The following is a 22,757-nucleotide window of genomic DNA, read 5'->3' as shown; positions in this document are numbered from 1 at the left end:
GTAATCAAGCTGTTAGGATTGGGGGCTCAATCCCACCATTCGTAACCAGTTGTCAAGATTGGAGTCAGGCATGAATTAGAAGGTAGCTGGCCCATGCCGTCGTCCAACTTATCCACGCTGAGGACTTTGATGAAAGGAAGGACTGCTTCTCATTGAGAACGAGGAATATGGGTTTATTTACAGTATCTACATCAGGATGTTGCAGTTGATCAGTCTAGCATGACTGCGAGAGAAAGTACTGAGCAGCCGCACAACAGCGGTTTATAAACACTGGGTCCTCCCTCGATCACAAGGTGAAGGAAACGGCCGTCCAGGCATCGTAAAGAAGCCGCCGCTCTGCGGGACGGCTTACACGCACCCACACTTCCGCAAAGGTTCACGGTCCAGAGCCGACGTCAGACGGACTTCGTAGAACTGGGGGCTTACGTCAGGAAAGGCGCCTTTTATTTCCCGAGCTGACCCCCGCAGCGCGCCACCAGGTGCCCATTGTCTTGACTCTTGAACGGTGCCTGGGAAGGAGCCTCGAACTGCGTTCCCTCGGGGACTCCCTCGTTCACAGCAGGCCAGTTGGCGGTCGCAGGTTCAGGCACAAAGCCTGCTTCGTCGCACTCATCTTGGCTCCAGCGACGGAGAGTCAAGGACGCGCGTATGGCTCTTCACAAACAGTCAACTTTCACCGTCGCTAGAGGTTTGCGGTGGCGTTCCAGGAAAGTTTACGTTACTGTCGCAACTGGCTGGCAAAACTAGCACCTCAGCTGGGCCATACTTAACAGTGCCAAAACAACGATTTATTATGAGGCACGCCGTAGTAGAAGTAACGGCATTAATCCTAACGACCTGGGGCTCTTCAAGTTGTGCCCAATACACGGTACAACTGTGTTCTTCCATTTGTTCCCCATCGAAATGTGGCACGAGTTTGAACCTGCAACCTCCTACTTAGCAGCTCAGCACCTTAGCCACTAAGACACCACGGTGGGCCCTTTAGTACATTGCAATAGGCTTCCTAAAGAATTAGGTAAACAATTATTTAATCAAAGTTCTTGCATTTTCTTTATGCATTTTGATTTCTGGTGCAAGCAATATTGTCACAGCCTAGTAGGAGACGGGAAAGCCGGTGTAGAGGATGTATAAAAGCACTTTATCAGAGCAGTCAACGCGACGTCGTTGTCGTCTCTGTTCAAGCCGCGCGCTACTTCAGCGTCGTTTTCAACGCCTGGCACATACCCAGGTGGGACCATATAGGATGTGGGATTTGCCCCTCCTTTGGAAAAAAAAGGCACTGTCCAGATGCACCAACCTCCGAAGGCAATGCACAGACGGTGCAAAGTTGAGGTCATGAGGAAAAGTATGGCTTCATACGAAGCACGTGCACGAACTCGGGCAGATGCCGTCGGCGTTTGGAGCAGTTATGGCTGTCGGGGACAACATCATAATTTATATCGCTGATGTGGCGCAGAACTGTGTGTGGTCCGAAGTATCTTCGCAGGAGCTTCTCAGACAGCCCCCGCCGACAAATAGGATCGTGAGTCCAGACCCACAGCTCGTCACCGACGTTGTACATGACAGGTCTGTGCCGAATATTGTAGTGTCTGGCATCGTATTCCTGTTCTTGGATTCGCAAACGCGCAAGCTGCCTGGCTTCCTCTGCACATTGCGTAAACTCCTCGGCACCAGTCTGGTCATGACCGCATTCGTGTGGCAGCATTGCGTCGAATATTTTGGTCACTTCCCGGCCGTGAACGAGGTTGAAAGGTGTCACGCGTGTTGCCTTTTGGCGAGCCGTGTTATACGCAAATGTAACATACGGTAAAATCTCGTCCCAGTTCTTGTAGTCGACGTCGATGTACATACTCATCATGTCTGCCAGAGTCTTATTCAAACGTTCTGTCAGTCCATTGTTTTGGGGATGATGAGCCGCGATCTTTCTGTGAGTGGAACCATTTAGTCGCAAAACGGCATCCAGAAGCGCAGCCGTGAACGTAGCACCTCTGTCTGTTTTGACCACTGCGGGAGCGCCATGCCTTAGGGCGACGGCTTCCATGAAAAATCGCATTGCTTCGGCTGCTGTTCCACGTTGGATAGCACCTGTTTTGGTGTATCGAGTAAAGTAATCTGTGACGACGATTATCCATCTACTTCCGGCAGCAGATAGCGGAAACGTACCTAAAAGATCCATTCGAATTTGTTCGAACGGCGCTTGCGGTATCTGAACAGGATGCAGCACTCTAGCTGGCTTGCAGGGCAGGGCTTTACGGCGCTGGCAATCCAGGCATGTCTGTATGTAATGTTTCACGATCGACGCAAGTCTCGGCCAATAGTACTTTAGCCAAATTCTTGCCAGTGTGCGGGTGTAGCCCAAGTGACCAGTGGTTGGCTCGTAGTGACAGGCACGTAGGACTTCGTCGAGAAGGAAGGCGAAAATGACGAGTAGGTAGCTACTGCCACTAGATGAAAAGTTTTATTTATAGAGAACATGGTGGCGCAAGCAAAATTAAGGCAGCCCTCTGGCGAATAATCTCGGCACGCTGCGTGTTCTTACCTCTAAGTAATCGAAAAGAGGAACCAATTCTGCGTCCTCGCGTTGCTGGCGTGAAACGGCGACAGTATCCAGCACGCCTAGGAAAGCCGCGTCATCATCGTCGTGCTCTGCAGTCTCAACAGGAGACCGAGAAATGCAGTCGGTGCCGGTGTGTCGTTTTGCCGACTTGCATACAATCGTAAAGTCAAACTATTGGAGCCGCAGGCTCCAGCACGCAAGCCGACCAGCTGGATCTATTAAATTAGTCAGCTAGCAAAGTGCATCACGATCACTGACAGCGGTGAAACATCGACCATACAAATATGGCCGAAATTTCAGGACGGCCCACACCAGTGCGAGACATTCTTTTTCTGCAGTGTAGTAGTTAGCCTCCGTTCTTGATAGCGTCCTGCTGGCGTGAGCAATCACTCTTTCGGTGCCGTCCTGCCGCTGTACAAGCACTGCGTCAAGGCCGACATTACTAGCGTTGGTAGGAAGAATTGTCGGAACGTCTTCATCAAAGTTTGCGAGCATGGGGAGGTCTGCAACTGTTGCCGTAGGTCGTGAAATGTCTGTTGCTGGTCTTCACCCCACACGGAGGGGACATCTTCTCTGGTGAGATATGTTAATGGCCATGCGATGCGCGAAAATTCCGCAATAAACCGTCAGTAGTAGTCGATGAGGCCTAGAAAACATCAGATCGCCTTTTTATCTGATGGCATTGGGAAATTAGAGACGGCAAAGAAGTTCTTCAAAACCAAAATGGGACTTTTCAGATTTCAAATTTAGACCGTCAGATGCGCGTATTGCATCAAAGATCGTCTTTAGCCTCCGTAAGTGTTCCTCGAACGTGACGACGTCGTCGAGGCACACCAGGCAGGTTTGCCATTTCCGCGTAGCTTAATCGTCGCGGAACAGACTGCCAGTCGGGCGACGAAAAGGCCTCTCGAACTTCCTCCCGAATGACATCATCGACACAAGCCACCTCTGGTGCCATAGGAGAAATCCTGAGCTGCTGGATCTCCTCTCGCACAATCTCTCGAATTACTTCCCGCAGAGACGTGCCGCAGCTCTCAGGTAGAATTGAAGGATTCACCGGTGAGTTCTGGCGATCATATTGTAGTACCGTTGTTGTAGTGCCCATTCGATACCGGTAACCTCCTTCGTAAATCAGCAGACGTTCGTCGGTGGGTTCCTCACGAGCCCGGCAAACAGTTCCTCCTTCACTGCGCGCAAGAGATAGCGCAACTTCTTTTCTTCGGCCATCTCAGGCTCTGCTCTGCGAAAAATGCAGGCCATTTCTTCTGCAAACATGGCAACGCTCTCGTTTGATTTTTGAATTAGGGATTGGAGAAGGCGCTGTGCGTTGTCTCTTCTGTCGATACTACTGAATGTGTCTGGCAGCTGGGTGCGGAAGGCATCCGATGTTGTCAAACTTCCCTCCCGGTTCACAAACCACGTCCGCGTACTTTCTTGAAGTGCAAAATAGACATTAGCCAGCTTTCGCTGGCAGCCCCAGTCATAACTGGTGACACGCTCGAATTGGTCCAGCCAACCTTGGACATCTTCAAAAGCGTCACCATGGAAACTTTTTGGGATCTTAGGATTCTACAGCGTCCCCTGCGATATAGTTGTAGTCGCCATGGCGGAAGTAGGTAGACGCGTTCCTGCAGGGTTCTGCACATGATTGAACTCGGGCTTCAGGCCCAGCAGGTGGCGACTGCACCGGTGAACAGGAGCTTCGACGAACGAAGGTGTTTAACCGCGTTCGATGTATGGCTCCGCGAAGGGGTGCAGAGCATGAGGAAATCCTACCCAGAACCTCCGCCAGTGTCACAGCCTAGTAGGAGGCGGGAAAGCCGGTGTAGAGGACGTATAAAAGCACTTCATCAGAGCAGTCAACGCGACGTCGTTGTCATCTCTGTTTTTCTACCCGCGCTCTACTTCAGCGTCGTTTTCATCGCCAGGCACATACCCACGGCCACCATTAGGATGTGGCAATATCCGGCTGTTTGAGTAATCCAGCTCATTGTGTAAATTTCAACTATATATCATAGGCGATTTTCAAGATTTCTTAAATTATTAGAGAAACCTGGTAATATTTCTTGTGTAAATTTTGAAGGCCTTTGCAAAAGAAAGTTCGAAATAAAAGAAAGCCATTTATGAAACCGCGCTGCTGGGTGACGCTTATACTAACTCTCGACGCCAAAATTGGCTGGTAAACGGCATGTGCTGTACTCTGTCTTGAAACTACGAGTTATTCCCTCTGAGAAGGGCAGTAGTGCTAAAGAAATACATAAATGAGCTTATTAGCATGAAATCAGGCAGAGGTTGGGTGTTTGTTACTAATCTCAAAAAAAAATTTATGACCGATATATGTTGCACGGATTCCCAAGAGTGAGGCATGAAATAAAACAAATTTAGGCGAGCATACAAACACTAAAGTCCTGGTGATGGGTCTTCTTGAAGACTACATGTTTGTCTCAGCATTGATTTGTTCATTAAGGGCATAGTGCGAATCGCGCGGAAGTTTGTTGCAGGAAACGCATTAAAGGAACAAGGCATACAGTTGAAGTAGACCCACAGAACAGAAGAAAGGCCAGCAACCAAATATTATACTAAAGAAATGAAATATGCATTGATATTAGGATACATGGCATAAGCTATACAAGGAGCTGCCTTTTTTTCAGTCTGTGAAGAAAATGGGATGATTAAAATAATGAAAACAGCAGCGACCAGCACCAACCTCAGCATACGGCAGCGATGCGCGTTGAGCCTGATGACCGCGCGATCAGCTTTGTCCACGTCGCGGCTACTCCACAGACGCTCTGCGACTGCCGAAGCCCTCGGCCTGCGGGCAAAAAAAAAAGGTTCTGAGCACCCCAATGTGATAATGTCCTTCGCACAGGATCAGTGTCAGGGCTAATAATTCAGAAATGTGTTATCCTACTCGTACTATGCAGGTTGTGAGAACTATCATGCACCAAAACTTAAAAATATGCAAGCGCCACTTACCTGCACAGAACCAAGGTAATACTGTTCGCCATCGCTTGGAGATACTCGGGTCATATTTTGCATAATTAGTCTTAATTGTCCAACTTCTCGAATGTTATAATTATGTGAAAAGAGTCTATGAGAAAATTGCAGAGCAACATGCAAAATTCCCGCTACAGCTTTCAGTTGCTCAATACGTGCTACTTGAATAGTGTTTTTCCGAGCGTGAAAGAAGCCCGCGAATACACGCAAAATCTACGCATGGAAAAACTGCAGCAATGCTCGCCCCTGAGACGCCTTTTCGCTTTTTCGTGTAGTTCGCAGGTTATCTCGCTGCCCCCATGTTGGAGAACGCTGCTGAGCATGTCCCTGAGGTCACGCTGTGCATGGAGTTATCGTCGTTCTCTTGCCGTGTCATGGATGTGCCGGGCAGTCAACGCGTGGTCCAACCTACCTTTAGCGCATAACAGCGACGATTTGCTCCTCCCTTCATCGGCCCATCTCCTGCATGCTCCGCTGGACAAGATTGCCGTCGCACTCCCCCGCCCAATCGCCGACCGATCAAGTTCGACGACGACATGGTTAACGGCTACAAAAGCATCACCGGCAGTTCTCTTCTTCCGTGGGTGGCGAGGCAACAGCGACCTGGGCACCATGTTGATCCGCTGTCTGTTTATAACGCAGGTATGTTACCTTGCCAATTCTTGGTGCATACGTTCTGAAGACCAATGTATACTGCTGTTCCCTCGTCCACTTGACTGCTACCATGCTTTTGTCAATATTTCATTGTATTCTGCAGTGTTCATTTCTACCCGTACGCAGACGTTTATTGAGCGGCGATATGGATCCTAACCGAAGTTCCAACGCTCGTCCTCTGCGCGATCCTGCCTCGCAACAACGGTTGACAGGTATTAATAAATAAACCGAGATTTTCGCAAATGCTCTCTGTACTCCTGAATAGTAAAAAAAACTGGTTCAAGATATTTCTGGAATCAAAATGTTTCAATCATCTGTCAACACAAGGTTTGAGGCTTTGGAAGCTACTGTCGCTTCCCTAGAGTCACCTTCAACGTCTAGTGGTGCTCAGGCTTCTATTGATAACCTGCACATTCAGATTCAGCAATTAATAAACGCTACATCGACACTCTCTTGCGGAAATGACAGTTTCGAAAACAGGTGGCATAAGAACTATAACATACACGGTCTCAACAGGAACCCAGTTATGAGGAACTTTCTTCCAACATTGTTAAGTGGCTCCAGGACACTTCTAAAATCACATGTCCGCGTATCGAAAGGTGTCATAGACTCGGTAATAATTTTAGAGGCCGGTCACGTACCGGCATTATGAAGTCCCTAGATTTTCAGGATAAGGTGTTGGTGCTGAAGAATTGCTATGAACTTAAGAACACTCGCTTTCGTGTTCCGGAAGACTTCTCCCCTCAGGTTCATAACATTCGTAAGAAGCTCCCGGAAGCGTCCTGCTCTCATAGGGATAGTGGCTCCTCTGTCCAACTTAGATACCACACAATTGGGATGTCACATCCAATATTCTGGTGAGGTTATCTACTGGCTCACCTGAACCCGCCGAAACATTTGCTAGGGTCCAATCTCCTTGACCACATGGCACAAGCAATAAACTTTCCATGTTAAACATTAAAGGAAGAAGCCTTCTCAACAATTTCTCTAAATTTCTTTCCCTAGTCTCGTCTTACTCCCCGCATATTATCGGCGCTACTGAGAACTGGCTGCATGATGGTGCACATGATTCCGATGTAACCCTCCCTGGCTTCAATCTGGTTCCAGGAGACAAAAAATCCAGGAGAGGAGGCAATGTTGCTCTATTTCTTCGACCGCACCTCCGCTTTTCTGTAATCCGTGCCCAACCTGATACTGAGCCTTTGTGATGTAAATTCTAACTAGAAAACATGTATTTGATTATACGGGTCGTTTAGCGTCCGCCTGGTTCTAATATTGAGTGTTTACACAATCTAAGTTGATTTGGTATCATAGTTTTATTATTTTATTCAACGTTATCTGCATGGGCGATTTTAATGCTCCAGGCGTAGATTGGCTATCTATGAAAGTGAGTGGACACGAAGTACCTATCGGGCGGGAGTTCGTCCATATTTCATTCTCCTGTGGCCTGTACCAAATCGCCCAGGATTTCACTCGGCAAAACTACAGTCCTTGATCTTCTCTTCTTTACTACATCTCTTATTAATTCCGGTTACGAATGCGATGTATTTATGGAGTATTTAACCACAAGGCTGTGTTAGTTTTAGTCACAGGCATCGTCCCTAAATACTGTCACATCTACTGCACATTTCCTGTTTTCAACCACGCGGATGATTTAGCAAGAACAGATGGCCTATGCGATTCTTTCCGTGAGTTTGGGCTAATAAGTACCACTGGTGATACTAATACCATTGGCAAGCTTCTTCGAAAAATCTTGTCAGCAAGCGTATCTCCCTTTTCATCCTTTTAAGAGCAAACAAAGCCAACACTGGAATACCTTACATCACTAGCGACCTTTTGCATTTATCTAAGGATATATTACGCCAGATTACGTCGAACAGAATGCTGTGGCGACCAGAAAAAAATCGCGCCGTTTCTTAGCGCTAAAAGGATACTTCTTTCTAAAACGGATGCTGAAAAAAAGAATTTTATTACAAGGCAGCCTTATCAAAAAGAATGAACACTAATCCCCGTAAATTTCAGAAAGTTATCCTTCCAGCTGGGTCATTCTCGGACACGGACAATAACCAAGTTGCAGTTTCTGATACACAGACAATAACTTGTTTTAGTACCTACTTCCACTCAGTCTTTATGATGGACAATTCGGTAATCTCTGCTTTTGATTCTGAACCATTCCCTCCTATCGACTATGTGTCACTGTGCCCTGAGGATGTAAATAACCTAATCCTAAACTTACACACAAAAAACTCATGTGGCCCTGAGGGTATCCTGATCGCTTTTCTAGTTCGATATTCCCTTTAATGTAGTAGATATCTAACAATTATCTTTAGAATATCTCTCTCAACCGCCACCCTTCCTCCCTCGAGGAAATTTGCTTTAATCCTCCACTTATGTAGGTCAGGTAACGTTAAATTTTTATTTAATTTTAGGCCCATCTACATAACAGCGCATTCATGTAAATTACTCGAACACATTATCCTTAAACGTACTCTAAGATTTCTTGCAAATCACTTAAGATCATTTTCCATCATAGCTTTAGACGCGGCCTCAGCTCTATAACACAATTGACATAATTAGTTCACGATATCAGCGGCTCTTGAAACACAGATGAAGAGATTGATGTTATCTTTAAAGACTTTGCAAAGGCCTTCGACACTGTCTCAAACCCTAAACTTTAGCACAAGTTGTTCGCTTTACTAAAGGATGCACCCTTGTTTGATTGGCTATTGGCCTTTCTTTCACAGAGTTCACAATATGTTTGTTTGCACTCTACTAACTCACCCTTGATGCCTGTTTTATTGGGGGTTCCCCAAGGTTCAGTACTGGGTACTCTCTTATTCGCGCTTTATATTAATGATCTCCCCTTGCACACCTCTGTTAAAATACGCTTTTTTGCTGGTGATTGCGTTTTATGTCATACAATTAAATCTCCAACTAATCCTGTTGTCCTTAAGGCTTCGTTCGCCGATTTCTGTAACTGGTCCAAAGCATAGCAAATAAATACCAACTTTTCCAAACCTGTCTTAATGTGGTTTACACGACGCTCATGTCCTTCCTTTTTTGCATTGCCTTTAACATTACTTTAAATGGTGTATTCGAATTCAAATGTTCAGATATCGTACTAAGACGCAATTTGTCATGGTCAAAACACATTTACGTAACCGGTAACAAGGCCCTTAAAGGGCCCCTCACAAGGTCTGGCCATTTTGAGCTGAGGAACGCAGAGCATACAATGCGCGCCAACGATCGTGTTTGCAAATAATTACATCGCTACGCACCGCGGAAAGGACTGAGAGTTCAATCCGAACGCCGTTTTGCATTTCCCTCGCGGCGACCGCGCTCCAAGCTGAACGGTGGCGTACTCGTGTCCGCAGTGTGACGTTGCTCCTTGTGACACGTGACTTCGAGAATTATTCAAAGCAACATCTGTTATTTGCGTGATCTGTTGCTTGAATTGACCAGTTGAAGTTTAGAGAAATAATAAAACACGCAAACGGTACGTCTGCGTTTTTCTTTTTTTACTTCGCACCGAAGCAAGAGCGACGTACTTCGGCTTCGTCTGCTTGTTCCCATAGTCGTGCATGCAGTCACTTGTGCAGGTATCGAAACTATGCCATTTTCTACCGTGTTCCAGCACGTGATCATGCACTACGATCCGCTTGTGCCTGCCTCAGTATTCGTGTAGCACTGAATTATACCGCTACTCATGTGTCCTTGTGCTCAGCGCGCAAAATCGTGCGCTGCGCGAAACGACACAACAGCTCGCACGCAACGCCATCGGCGGAAATGCGCAGCGCCGCAAAAAAAAAAAAAAAAACAAGGAGAAGGAACTGGGCCCGTGGCATATGCGTAACGTGATCCTTGAGGTCCGGTGTGGGAGAACGCAGGGAAGGAATCTCGTTTGCGGAGGCTAGACGGTGCGAGTGGATAGACTCTCTAGCTTGGCAGTGGAGCTCGCCTCCTCAAATCATGGATTCGCGGCACTGAAATATTTCTATTTCAGCTATTATTGAGCCGATTTGAAAAATTTTTGCGGCTGAACGTTCCCTAGAGGGCGCGTAACAACTTCTAGCGTATAACCGAAATTTGCTACGGGGCCTGGTGAGGGGCCTTTAAAGCTAGATTACTTACATCGCACGCTGCGTCTCGCTCCCCAACAAACTGAAGTAACATATAGAACCCTCATTCGTCCTTTCCTCGAATATGGCAGCGTTGTATGAATCCATACAGACACTGGGAATTCAAAAAAATATCTGTGCAAGAAAGGCAGCACGTTGTTTTGCACGAGATATGACAAGGACATTTCATCGTCCAATTTTCTTCCCCTGCTTGGTCTCACTGCTCTTGCAGCGCGTCGCGATTTTGCAGGCCTTCAATTCATTTACACGTTGATTCATTCTTCCCGTCTCTCTTCACTAGATAATTATTTGACTTTTTCCAGACTTTCATCTACGAGAAGTCGACACACCCTAAATATTTCAACGTTTCTCGCCCTCATTGATTCTTTTCAATATACCTTCTTTGCATATACGATTGAAGCCTGGAATTCATTGCCGAGAAACATCCGTTCACTAGCATTAAGAGAATTCAGGAAAGAACATTCACTTATGGGGTCTGCCATGCCAAAACTCCGATCCGATTATGAGGCACGCCGTAGTGGGGTATCCGGAAATTTGTACTACCTGGGTTCCTTAACGTGCACCTAAATCTAAGTACACCCATGTTTTTGCATTTCGCTTCCATCCAAATGCGGCCGCCGTGGCCGGTATTTGATCCCGCGATGTCGTGCTTACCAGCCCAAAACCATAGCCACGATTCACGAAAGGTTGTCTATAACAATTTGTATATTTGTTGTACATCTCACTCCTTCAATAACCTCACTGAAGCTGCAATATGCATCAATTAGGTAATTATTAATTAATTATATGAATAATTGTTTGGTTAATTATCTAATTATTACTTAATAACGTTGTCACGCGAAGGGCCACTCGAGGCACTTTGCGTGTATTCGCGGGCATCTTTCACGCTCGGAAAAACACTCATATAGCACGCATTGAGCAACAGAAAGCTATATCTGGAATTTTTCATGTCGCTCTGCAATATTCTCATTGACACTTTTCACCTAATTATAATATTTGAGACCTTGAATAATCAGAAGTCTTTATATTTTTAGCCGGAACGAAAAAAAAGATAACCTAAGTATCTCTGATCGACGGCAGACAACATTACATTGGTTCGGTCTAGCGACGTGCAATTTGCATATTTCTAAATTTTGGTGCACAATAGTTGGGGCAACCTCTACACAACGCCTATTTTCACGCGCACTGAAGTTGCGCAGCACACGTCAAACGAGTATTGCATGCCAAGGTTTCAACGAGAGGTGTGGCATGGGAGGAGAATATTAGAAAGAATGTTATGATTCGGTCAAGCTTCTCTTGGACGGCAACTCTGGGCAATCAGCTCAGAGTTCAAACATAGTAAAAATGTTTTCTAGTAGACCGGTATGTCTTTAAAAGTGTTGGGGGTAGATCATATCGGCCGCATGTTTCAAAACTTATGCCTTGCATAGTGCCTTGCGAATTATCTCTTATATTCGTATTACCTCATTCATATTATCTGGAGCGGCTGGCACGAAAAAAATGCACAACCCTCAAATAATGACTCAAATGGCCACTACTTTTCAATTGTGCCCACCCTCAGGCAGAATCATCGAGGCAAACAATTTCGGCGGCGTGGCGTCTGACACAAGAGGGAACGGCAGCGCCTGCGCACTCACCAGAGGCTGGCGAGCAGGTTCGTGCGGTCAATGTACTCGCCCCACATGCAAGCTTCGCCGCCCAGCACTTGACGCTTCTGCTTCCGGCTGCCTGCAGACGTAGAATCAGGCAGAGAACATTTTCAAGCTATGTGCCCCTTTTCTCAAACTTGCGATGACGAAAGTGTGTGATGGTCCCTGCGCTCGAAGGACATCGACATAATACATGTCCTTCTAAGACCAAAAGAAAACACAAAGCCGCAAGTTCATTCTAATGCAGTTCCTAGTATTCGCTGGTGCGTTAGGAACATGATTAATAATAAAAAATAAGTGTTACGGTGTTCAACAGCACCCGAGCTGGACAGCGGAATATCAGGCATGCCTAACCTCGGCAGGCGGATTTAGTGCCGAAAAGTCATCGTGAAAATAAGGCATGCTTATAGTCGATAGAAAAGTGAGTTCTGAGTCTGCTTTAATAAATCTTTACCATACATTAGTTAGCCAGCGGGAGCTGGGTTAAATACAATTGAAATATAAGCCGCGATGAAAATAGGTCATACACTTGCCTTGAGCCAACCAGTTCGCTTGCGTACTAAACGAAGGGTCTATTATCCCATAAGCTAACTGCACTGACTAGTGTGCGACACATCTTGCAGACCAGGGCCGGAATTCACTAAGCTACGCTGTTCGCACGCAATTTTTTAGGTAAAAACCTCTTACACTGAGATAAGGGTGCAACCAAAGTGGCAGCGCACCTAACTTACGGCCTCGTATGAGAGCGAGGAGGAAGCAAAGCTTAGAATAAATGACAAGATATCAAAGAATTGGGGTCAACTGATAGCCTCATCGCACATAACGCATAGGTAGTTGAGGCTATTTTCTTACGGCAAATCACTGCACACCCTTTTTCGACAGCCTGATTTTTCGGGCGTCTGCTACAGAGTCGACAGGCGCAACCACCTTCACCGTTCACTTCACCGCCATCAAAAGAATTTCAGTGTAAGTGTTACGCATTTTCCTCGCATTTCTGCGAGAGACAGGACTGATGGTCACATGGCAACATATATGGCGCAGAAAGAGACGCTCAGTCGGAGCAATTGCCGGTCAGGTCTGCAAGGTGAACCGCGCACCGCGTACCTCAGCAGCACCACCACCACCTTATTACAAAGCAACTAAATGTCTTTATTTCGATACTAATTACGTATATGAATAAAAGCTGCTTAATAAAGGCCTCAAGGCAAGGGGACCAGCACTCGTACGTTTATCGGTAATCTACGTGACCGCGCTGCCCACGGTAGCAGGTTCGGCTCTAATGACGCACACAGGCTCAATATCAGCTCCCTCGGCCGCCGGTACAGTCTAAGGCGCTGGTCGACGATTTCGTCGACCGCCAACCGACGGCTTAACGTGCGCTCCATTCAGATACAATGACTGGCGAGGACACAGAGAGCTATGAAAGCAGCCCTAAAAAAGAAATGCAGAAAGAAGCCGTGGTTACCAACACTGCCAAATAAGACAGAAAACTTCACTACATAGCATCTGCACCTGCAAGGTTAGGTGCCTATCGCACTTTGACATCGTGTCATCGTTCATCGCTTCTTGGCTTATCCTAAGCTGACAAAACTCGAGGATGCCTCGCACCAGGTCAAGAGCGTTTTGCAGGTTCAGGCGGCCACATTCTCTTAGAGGCAAAATGCATAAATGCGCACAGACATCTATTTAGGAGACCGGTAATAAATCATAGGTTTGTGATTTCAAAGCATGGAGCTCCCAACTACGCGGTCTGTCATAGCACAAATAGCACCTGAAAGAAGTCAAGGCTAATCAGTCAATATCGCCACGGAGCTCAACGCCAACGTTGCCATAAATTTACCAGCCTCATAAGAACACACGCTCCGGTACATGTAATAATACTGGACATGACCGTAGCCGAAGCATATAGCGGTTAAATAGTATAGCTGGTTTCCAATCAAATCGGTTGCTTGTCCTTGACAAATTCGTAGAATGTTTACAGCTACACCGTAATTTCGCAGAACATTCATCCGCAAGATAAAGTCTTCACAGCAGTCGGGAAAAATGACGACAGTGGCAACGAAGCTGCAATCACCAATGTGGATTCGGGTGGTGTATGTTCCCGTTGGTGTCATTAGCTGACTCCCGGCACTTCGTATGAGGGGTCCTGACCACGGCGTCTTCACTTTCCTGATGTTGTCGGCCAGCTCTTGCCGCATAATCGAGGAGTGTGCGTCAGTGTCAACAAGTGCGGTTACCAGATGTCTATCCACCAGATTGCTGAGATCGGCACGGTAAACGTCGTTGGCGTGAGTATTTGTCATCGTCATATCGTCTTTGTTGGCGTCAGCATTCGTCGTCGTCAGAGCATCTTGGTTGGGAGCATGGCGGGAACTTTTGGCGTCTCGACAAAGGGCAACCTTCGCCCCGAAGGTCGCCTCCTTTAGTTTCCTCGGCGCTGATTAGGGCAACGACACCTCCCCCCCGCCCCTGCCGACGTCAGTGGTGAATCTCTGGCGGTTTGGGGAAGTGTGACCGGTGATGGGGACTACCAGAGACGACGTGGTGAAGCAGCTTAGCTAGGCGACAGCTGATCACTCTTCGGGACGCGATGGTCCTCGAAGTGCAGAGAGTTTGCAAGTGAAAAGGGGCCAATTTGAGCATCTGTATGGGGTCAATAACGGGCAATGTGGCCTAGTTCCCTTCAGTGGAAGCAGAGTGGTCGACGATTGGCCGCGCGCCACAAGTCCGCACGGCGATCACAGACTCCCGTTGACACCGTGGCACGAGAACCGGCCATCGCTAAAATAGCGCTACCGGCGGGTAAAGAGGAGGACGTCGGACCATATCGGCATAGGTAAGCGGACGTGTCTCTGGACTGGGACTGCTGAGTACAATAATTGCTGCAACTGCTCGTCGTCGACCGTTGTTGGCAGGTTTCCTACAAGGCCAGCAAACAGCAGTTCCTTAATTACCCGCAGAAGACGATGCACTTTCTTTGCTTCGGGCATGTCGCGGTCAGCTCGCCGAAAAAGACGGCATACATGTTCCGCATATATGGCGACGGTTTCGTTGGTTTTCTGTACCCGAGCCTCAATAAGTTGTTGAACGTAATCTCGCCGGTCCGAACTCGAGAATGTATTAAGGAGCTGAGGATGAAAATTGTCCCACTTTTGGAAGCTCACTTCCTGTTCGGGTGCCATTTTCTAGCGCGAAGTAAGCATGGGCGAGCTTTTGCTGCTTGTTCCAGCGATTTAACAGGGCGACGCATTCGTATTGGGCAAGACCGTCCTCGATATCTTCAAAAGAACCACCGTGGAAGGTTACGGGGACGCGAAGGCGTTCGAATCACCTGCGAAAGGCTAGTCGACGTCTCTGAAGGAGGAAGAAGCACCGATGGTGTAGCCATGCTAGTGGGAGTCACAACGCGAGGCAAGTCCGGGCTGAGGCCGAGTAGGCGCCGATTGAAACGGTGCACTGGAGTCGTTACGAGAGGTGAAGCTTCGGGTCTGGATGTACCAGTCTGGATAGGGATTGCCCGTATGAGATTACAGGCTCCAGCACCTCCGCCAGTGCCGCAACATCAAAAACAGGGGTCGTAGAGCACTATTCAGGAGGCACAGCGGCAGGTCGCCTCTTTGTGATTATTATTATTATTATTATTATTATTATTATTATTATTATTATTATTATTATTATTATTATTATTATTATTATTATTATTATTATTATATTCCTCTGTCATGGCTCACACCCACTAAGGGCGGTAGGCCAAGAATCGGGCGGCAGGAGGTAACTAAAGGAAATTTATTTGAAGACGAAAAACGCCTACTAAAATAAATACAAAAAAGAAATGATGCAATAGCTAGACTAGTATGCGAGCGAGCAGTAGGACGAAATGAAAGGTGAATATTAAAGCAGGCTGCAATCAAGGAGAAAATGCTAGTAAAAATTTGGAGAAAGCAATTAAGGTGAAATGAGTGCATATTTTCTATCTAGAATGAAGATACAATAATTAGCAGGGCAATCGTTTTGTTTCAATTAAATAATCAAATACTGCAGAATAAACGTCTCTGTAACGATAGCCGAGTGTCGATGCCCCACATGATAATAGTACTGGTATACTTAAACCTAATTCAATTTTGCAGAGTGGAGCTTCGAGTATTATTTGTCTGGCGTGAGTATCGTCCACATGACAAAATTTACTGGTCTATTGATTCAATTTCCTTGCCATTATGACATAGAGGGGACATCGTCAGACCAGCTTTATGCCAATAGAAATTCAACTGCGGGATGCGCCAGCGTACTCTGGTGTACGTAACTTACAATTGACGAAAATGACACCACTGTTTATTCCAGCCACAACCGAGATGCTGAAAGTGTCGAGATGGTATCAGCGATACAATACTTAAATCATTTTGCAAACAAAATTTTCTGTGTCTCTGTGCAGTAATGGAAGTTGTATCGGGTAAAACCGGGAAACCGGGTAAAGGAACACTATAATAAACGTGGCAAGTTTCGGGAACCTTTATTCAGCCAACGCGGCCCAAATGCGAAAACATACTTTGGAATCCCTGACGTCATGCTGACGTACCGGCGCTGGAGTTTCGGCTCGAAATTCAAATACTGATACTTGGACCTTCATTTTCTCATCTAATAACCACACAATTTTTTTGAAATGACTGCCTGCAGGGTTCTCAAACAATGCGTCATTAGTCTAAACTGATTTATTGTTTCGCTTTAGTGTCCCTTTAAGATAGCTGTATTCGTTGCCATGAAACGCGACACACATACCGACAGAGGATCTGTAACGATGACAGCTGACGATTGATTAGCCGGAAGTTTGCGCAGCGCTAGAATAATTCTGCTATGAAAATAGGCATGTAATCTGGAAGGCGTATAGAAAAGGACCAACAGATGAGAGAAAATGCCTACGCCCGCCTTCTCTCAGACAGTGAAGCATCAGTGGCTATTATACTGCTTGTTTTCAGGCAAGAAAGGTAACCTAGTAATTGGACACTTAAATATTTGCAGGGCACTTGTTTAGCATTTGATGGAAAAATATTGCCAAATTCTATCTGGAGGCTTATCTTGAATTGACCTTCTGGTTGAGCAGAAGCTTGATGTGGGCGAGTTGGTTTTGCATTCTTGAAGAAAAGAGCGCTACGAAGACACGGACTAAAAAAGAAACATGTACGACGGACAAGCGCCTTACCTGCGGGTTGAATACGTTGAATTTGCACATTTAATGGTTTTAGCTTTGCCTGCAGAAATAGAATCTGAGGTGTGCGTAGTTGCGGCCAGTGATTATTAAACGATGAACTTGATTTAATAATGAAAATATACATTGACTTTCTTTGACGAGAATCGTAAATCCTGAATCCACTTTCTCAATATGGTATTCGCGCTTCCATATACAGAACGGTGTTTGCAACAAACTTAGGAGTCCAAGGCACAATCGCAGAGCTTTCCTTTCTAATAAAACAAGAGGCAGCATTTCATCAGCTGGGCTGCCGGAAAACAAGACACACTGAACTTCCATGATGGGTTGGATATACATCCTGTATGTCATAATTAGTGCATGCCTTCGCGACCCATATCGCCGGTTACTAATCGTACGCAACCATCCCACGGCACGAGGTGCCTTACGCGCGGCTTTTATAAAGTGGCTTTTCCAGGTTAATGTCCTATCATCCGTGATTTCAAGGTATTTAAAGGGAAGCTGAAAGCTTTTCCAGAAAAAATGATGGAAGACCAGTACGTTGTGCTTTTCAACCCTCTGAATTCGAATATCGCATCGAAATTGAGCGAAAGAAAGAGTAAACATATTTTATTTCGACGAAAAGTGCAGCAGCAGACACGCCCAGCTCGCGCGCCTCGTTTCCGCCTGTGATTGGTCGGGCGCCTCGTGACGTCAACAATGGTGTTCGCCCGACCGACTGCTGCCGCTATACATGAAGCACGGTGCGAGGTAGTTTGGTGCTGTTTTGCTGAGACCGTCATGGAAAATTTTGACAGCTTGCGTTTCTCTGAGGAGTTCGGCGTTAAGTCCAAACTCCACGAGAGCGACTTCGCACGCGACGGTGACGGGCCACGGCTTCGAGCGACAAAACGAGCCATCTCTTGAACAAATCGGTCGGTGTTGTCGCTCGATCGCTTGTTTCTAGAAATCTAGAACTCGTCGCTCGTCGCCCGGAAGTGCTATGAGCGACTAGCCAATAGTGCGAAGCCGGAACTGGATGTACATAACTCAAATACTACTGTTTGTCGCACGGTACGAGCAAACTATTGAATTTTACACATGCAAGAATAGGAATCCTGTGCAAGACCTTCAGAAATATTTTATGCTCCTTTTTCAGTAAAATACATCAACTTATATTGATAAAATATGCGTCACGCCCGTTTCGGCGCGTACATTGCTGCCCTCATACCGGGAAGTCGTCGCTCAAAGCCGTCGCTCGGGTGGAGTTCGGCTCGCAGGCGATGAGTGAACGCGACAGCCATCGCCTCGCTTGTCGCGCTGTCGCTGTCGTGAGCAAGATCACTTGTAAGGGATTTAAACTTTACTCCCTACATGTACGAGCCGATTGCGAAGAGCCGGCCTCTCCAAGAAGCAAAACATGCTGGTGCAAGCATTGCTTTCCACGCGAACGAAAGCGAAGTGTTAGCATCTCCTTGTGTTGGAACTGTTCTTTGGCGAGCATGTTTCATGTTTTTTACTAAGCTGCATTTAGCGTTCCAGTATGTTTCCGGGCAAGCAACTGTAGTGTTATGTTCTTGCATGCCTCCTCGTAGAATGTAAACGATGATGGGATCTTCGGCATTTGTGTGCTGCCCCAAAGCTGTCGGCAATCTACACAGATGGTTTAAACGCGGGAAAAGTTTTCCGGCTGTTGTTGCACATGTAGTATAGAACGTTCATACTTCATAGCCATCCGCACGCTGCTCGTAACCGGCGAATTCCGCCGGCTACGTGAGATGGTCGGTTTCTCTGTGTGGGAGAGAGAGGGACAGCAGCGTCCTGGCGTGAGAAGGCTTTCCAACACATGCGAAACTTTACGCTTGCACTGCGTTACAGTAGCTCCATGCAGCCTGTTTCACAACACACGTGCGAATAGAAAATTCGCGGCGCTTGGTGATGACAAACCTGCATCAAGGATGGGAGATAAACATGCACCTTCCGTTCAGCGAGCTAACACGAAGGAGAACGCAAAGCACGCATTACTGGTAAACTCCGGTAGTAATCGTCGCGGAAGTGGTTAGAGCACAACACTGTTGTTCTTGAGCGCTTGAAGTTGTTTCGCTTCACAGCAGCCTCCCACTTAGCTGAAAGGTTCTTGTCGTGAAGGAACTAATGGAGCATCGAAACATCGTCGCGGCCGCTGGTGTTCGTGCAAGCGTAGGCTGGACAGAAAGCCGGCATGATCGGCCTACAAGTTCAATTGATGCTGCGCACGTCAACTACCACTCCTATATACACACAAACAAAGGAATGCAGGGTCGAGCGAAGCAGATTAGGACGGCAAGCACGCAGAAATAAGCCCGGTCAGGCACAGTCGCGGAGACTGCGAAGGAACGAAACACCAGTGCTGACGTCACTACGCCGCGGTTTCCGGTCTCCGCTCACATCGTCAGCGCCAGCAGCAGCGCGCGGTGCTCGACGGGGGGCGGAGCTACAGTGCAATTTTAACCGACGATTGCGTCACTGCTAAGTGAAAAATCCCCCCCAAAAAATTTTACCTGCATGGTTTATAAGGTTCCCGCATCCGTATATGAGTGTCTGATTGAATTCGACAGACTCTTCAGCTTCCCTTTAAGAGAATCTACCTTGGGAATGAACTCTTGGCGATACATGAGTGAAATATGAACGGGAGCATGTCAAGGAAACGGAAGAAGTGCACTTTTAGTGACGTTCACAGACATATATATCTTATCTATCCAAGGTAAAAGAGTACATAAGATATTTTATAATGATTGATAAAGTAAATGTAGATCGTCATTCAGTGCAACAAAGCGATACCATCGGCATAAAATTATATCTGAATGTCCTGGAACAAAGGGATGGAGCTTTAACGTAAAAGAGCAGATAACATTGACTCTTGTGGTACCCCGCGTTCCTGCTTCTACCTAGACGATGAACATCCGCTTTGAAAACAGTAGAATTCTATTTCCCTTAAAAATTCTGAAACCCATCCGTGGTGTATTTCGGGAACCTGTAATCCTCTAGTTGCTTTATCAGTATCCCATGCTTCACAGAATCATGAGCTTTCATCTAGATCTAAGGTCAATAATGTTGAATATTCTCTTCGGTGACGAGCAAGTTGTGTGCGACTCTCTAGGCCTACGTGCGCACACCATATCGAGCACCCAGTTCTAAATACATGTTTTTAGAAATGTAGGTTGTAATTCGGCCATTCAAAATTCTTTCTATTAGTGTAACTAAATTGGATGTGAGAGAAACCGGTGTAATATCTAAATTATATCCACCTCATTGTTTTCTTTTACTATCGAAATTGCCTTTGTAATTTTTCATTCTGAAGGTGTCCAGCCAATTTTCAGAGAGTTATTTACCATATTCAAAATTTTTTGGGAGGATAATTCCTGCAGAATTTATGTCATGGCGTTGGTAACTCCATCTGGACCTGGCGCTGAAGAAGGCAGAGAGCGAACAACATCCGCAAGGTCTTATAATGTGACTTCCCTTAATTCCTCTAGCAGTAATGGTTTCGATAGGTACGGTGCAACCATTAAAGTCAATCTGTTTTCTAGTCCCTTTTCAATATTTTCCAATAATTCAGACAATTCACGTGGCGAAAGTACAAAAGAGTTAATATTTTCTGCAATCAGAATCATCTTTCGAGTGTGCAAAAATCTAAAGAGAGCTTAATGCTGAGCGTAAGCGCGACTTCTTCTTGTTGACTGCGCCGTTATAAAAAACGCTCCTGCATACTCGCATTGCTCTCTCCTTCATCGAAGCGCAGGCCTAGCAATATAGTACGAGGACAACGCGGGGATGGTGGTAGCCAAGCAGCGCCCCATGCCGTTCTGTAAACATGCGAATACGACTTCGCAATACGAAGTGAACTGCGGCTCGATAGTAACAGTCCTTTGGAAACTCTGGCCAATTTTTGTAGGCTGTAAAACGTCATCAGCGTGCTTTGATGTTCAGTGCAGGACGAAGGCCTCTCTCAACGATTTTCTAATTACACTTGACCTGCGTTAGCTGATTTCAGGTGAGGCCAGCAAATTTCCTGATTTCATTGCTCCACCTAATTTTCTTTTGTCCTCCAGAGCGCTTTCTTGCCCCTGGCACCCATTTTGTATTTCCAATTCATCATCGATTATCTGCCCGATAATTACGCTGCCTGCCCAGCTACTATTTTTCCTCTTAATTTTAAGTCCCTCTGTCCCCGTTTGCTCAATGATAAACACCGCTCTTTTCCTCTCTTAGCATTACGCCTAACATTTTTCGTTGTATCGCCTGTTTAAGCGGTCCTCAACTTTTTCTGAAGCTTCATTGTTAACCTCCAAGGTTCTGCCCCATATGATGCTAGTTGAAAAATGGGATTATTGTACGCTTTTCTTTTCGACGACAGTAGAAAGCTTACGGTCAGGATTTGTTATTGCTGGCCGTAATCACTCCGACCCATTTTCATTCTTATGTAAATATCCGTCTCATGATGAGGGTTCCCTGTGAATAATTGACGTAGGTAATTCTAACTCTGTGTACACTCTAGAGGCTGTCTGCCGATCACCAATTATTGTTCGATTGACAGGGTATTTTAACATTACCATTGTACCCGCCGTGGTTGCTCAGTGGCTATGGTGTTGTACTGCTGAGCACGAGGTCGCGGGATCGAATCCCGGCCTCGGCGGCCGCATTTCCGTGGGGCCGAAATGCGAAAACGCTGGTGCACATAGATTTAGTTGCATGTTAAAGAACCCCAGGTAGTCGAAATTTCCGGAGTCCTCCACTACGGCATGCCTCATAATCTGAAAGTGGTTTTGGCACGTAAAACCCCATAATTTAACATTACCGTTGTCTCCTGCATATTATTTTGCTTATTATTCAACCTACTCCTAGACTTTCTCGATTAAGGTTCTGTATAAATCCTTGCAATGTGTCCCCAGCGTTGCTAAAGAGGAAAACGTCATCGGCAAGCAGAAGCCTGTAGAGATATTCGCCATTGGTCGTGGCGCCTAATCGTTTCCAGTCTAATAGCTATAATACTTCTTCTAAGCATGCAGTGAATACAACTGGAGAGATTGTGTCTCCTTGCCAAACTGCTTTCTCGATGAGTATTTTTTTTTCATTTTCTTGTCGATAATTACATCACGTGAAGCTGGAACTATAACTGAGGCAGAGCCGAAGCTTGAGAAGTTAAGGATACGCACACTGCCGCTGAACGTAAATATGCAAGTTACACATAAATGAAATAATTATTCAGTTGTCAGCCAGATGCCGCAAGCACCACGGCCTTGATGTGACGTTTATATAGTCCTTCAGTACAATCCACTTGCACTTAATCGAGGAAGTCTAGGAGTAGGTTGAATAATAAGCAAAATAATATGCAGGAGACAACGGTAATGATCAATTATGGGGTTTTAAGGGCCAAAACCACTTTCTGATTATGGGGCACGCCGTAGTGGAGGACTCCGGGAATTTTGACCACCTGGGGCTCTTTAACGTGCACCTAAATCTAAGTGCACCGGTGTGGCATCGTCTAAACGCAGTGAACTATATAGGAGATCGAATTGCGCGCTGTCTGGAGAACGCTAAGA

General features: G+C 46.3%; 1 protein-coding gene across 6 annotated transcripts in view; it reads right to left on the bottom strand.

Moving 5' to 3' along the window:
* LOC142584772 (beta-hexosaminidase subunit beta-like) overlaps positions 1 to 22,757 on the bottom strand; it is a 154,708-nt gene that overhangs the window by 4,774 nt on the left and 127,177 nt on the right. For 5 of the 6 annotated variants that reach the window (XM_075695020.1, XM_075695015.1, XM_075695018.1 and 2 more), the window contains 2 exons: positions 11,985 to 12,075; positions 5,265 to 5,369 (listed from right to left, as the gene is read on the bottom strand). In XM_075695020.1, the coding sequence (XP_075551135.1) occupies positions 5,265 to 5,369; positions 11,985 to 12,075 (196 nt within the window). The remainder of the gene's footprint in view (positions 1 to 5,264; positions 5,370 to 11,984; positions 12,076 to 22,757) is intronic. The other variant, XM_075695021.1, reaches the window with a different exon arrangement.

This window comes from Dermacentor variabilis, chromosome 6, assembly GCF_050947875.1.
Source record: "Dermacentor variabilis isolate Ectoservices chromosome 6, ASM5094787v1, whole genome shotgun sequence".
NCBI classification, from domain to species: Eukaryota; Metazoa; Arthropoda; class Arachnida; order Ixodida; family Ixodidae; genus Dermacentor; species Dermacentor variabilis.
This window is presented reverse-complemented; position numbering and strand designations above follow the sequence as displayed.